General features: G+C 33.9%; 1 protein-coding gene across 1 annotated transcript in view; it reads right to left on the bottom strand.

Annotated features, from left to right (window-relative positions):
- Positions 1-45: 45 nt before the first annotated feature.
- LOC103479647 (serine--pyruvate aminotransferase, mitochondrial-like) overlaps positions 46-1857 on the bottom strand; it is a 7895-nt gene continuing 6083 nt past the window's right edge. The window contains exons 2-5 of the mRNA XM_008434193.1: positions 1508-1594; positions 1065-1160; positions 752-880; positions 46-375 (exon numbers count right to left, since the gene is read on the bottom strand). Coding sequence (XP_008432415.1) covers positions 268-375; positions 752-880; positions 1065-1160; positions 1508-1594 — 420 coding nt within the window. The 3' untranslated portion in view covers positions 46-267. The remainder of the gene's footprint in view (positions 376-751; positions 881-1064; positions 1161-1507; positions 1595-1857) is intronic.

The raw sequence follows: 1857 nt of genomic DNA, 5'->3' as shown, positions 1-1857 counted from the left end.
AAATATCAGGACATTGCAGCTTTTCCGTTTAACGACACTGGAGCATTTCAGTATTTCAGAAAACAGACTTTATTAACATCATCAGTACACTCAGCATGGCAGCTTCTGCAACTTTATCTTAATAATAGCAAACATATACAAGGGCTATGCTGAAAAATCCTTAGAGTAGGTAGCACTAAGAGATTTCTGCACTTTATTCAATGTTCCAACCATGTTGGATATATCTTATGAATGTGTGCAGAGTTGGTGCTGTGAGAATATGAGTYCTTAAGCCTTGCTCTTTTTGCAGTTCTTCAGAGCATCTGCCAGGGCATGCAATGCCTTGTCAGCATTGGTCTTCTCGCAGTTGTATCCCATCAAGCCGATTCTAATCACCTAATTAAAACAGAGAGTGCATTAATGCCTGCAGTGACTCAGTTGGATTATAAAAAAAAAGAAATTAAAAAACTGACGCAAGTCTTTYGACGCAGTTTCTGATGTATTTAGATGGAATGTATTTTTTAAATATACATGCTAACATGTCTGTTATTTTGTATCTAGGTAGAAACAGATCTAATGTGTGCAATGTCAAATGTTTAATTAAAACATGAATAGGATGTTAAAAAGAAAAGGCATTGCATTTTTATTATATGTTTTTTTTCTTTTTTTTTTCCAAAATATTATGAGGTCTAAAGGTTATATCTCTTAAATCCCCTTTAGTGACCCTAATGATGAGACCTTTGCATGTTCGCACTTCTAAAATRAAACCAACCATGCCGACGGATGGACCCAGTCCTCCTGTCATCTCCATCTGGTGATTCTTCATAATGTAGGTGAGCATCTCTCTCCACTCATAGCCTTCGGGGATGGATATGGTGGTAACAGAAGGAAGCCTCAACTCCTGCATGAAACACATCATGCCAAGAAAATTGTTTTAGCATACTTTTTGACCAACTGGTTTTAGTGTATTTGTCCCATTTTCTCACATGCTTCTTTCAAATGTACGTTCTACAGTTACTAATCAAGCAAAAAAAACCAAAACAAAACAAAACGATATATGTTTCTGAGCTTTTCAACTGTCTTACTTTGTCAGGGATGAAAAGCTTGAGACCTAGGTCTTCTAGTCCTTTGTATAAGTAGGCTGCAACCTCTTTGTGTTTCCTCCAGGACTCTTCCAACCCCTAGAGGGAGACAAAGTTTGGTCATTTTGTAGACTAATTTTAACTTCCATTTAGGAAAACCAGCAGATTTGAGACCAATCAGTAGGCAGTCCAGGGCTATTGATGATTGTTATACTTGGCTTTATTTATTAAGATCATAATTAGGAGATGCCAAAAAATACATAATAATAATAATAATAATAATAATAATAATAATAATAATAATAATAATAATAATAATAATAATAATAATAATAATAATGAAAAGAGAATTTGAACTAAGTACAGTTTAAAGTCTAAAGGGAAATCTTAAAGTATTAAATTCAGTTGATGTGGTAAGGTGGAAAAATAGTGAAATATCTCTTTACCCTTTCAGCAAGAATTGCCAGACTCTCTCTCAGTGCAAAGAATCCAGAAACAGGACCAGTGTGGTGATATCTAAAACCCAGAGCAAACTATTATCTCTTATCTGTTCTTTTTGACTTACAATTTTTATTCAAAGACTTTGTGTAGTTTAACTTTAAGGTAGCACTTAAAGAATAACTACAAACAAAATGAGTATCTTTGGTCTGGTAACTGTTTGCAAGGTATAATGCAAAACAGAAAATGTATTTTGTTTCATTTGTGCACATCACCAAAAATGAGGAATTTTAACATCTCATTCGTCATTTGTTTCTTCTGTAAATTTTGAATTTCCTTTATCACTAAGTGAGAAGCA

Source organism: Poecilia reticulata, linkage group LG17 (assembly GCF_000633615.1).
Source record: "Poecilia reticulata strain Guanapo linkage group LG17, Guppy_female_1.0+MT, whole genome shotgun sequence".
NCBI classification, from domain to species: domain Eukaryota; kingdom Metazoa; phylum Chordata; class Actinopteri; order Cyprinodontiformes; family Poeciliidae; genus Poecilia; species Poecilia reticulata.
The sequence above is the reverse complement of the archived record's forward strand: the minus strand, read 5'-3'. Positions and strand labels throughout refer to the sequence as shown.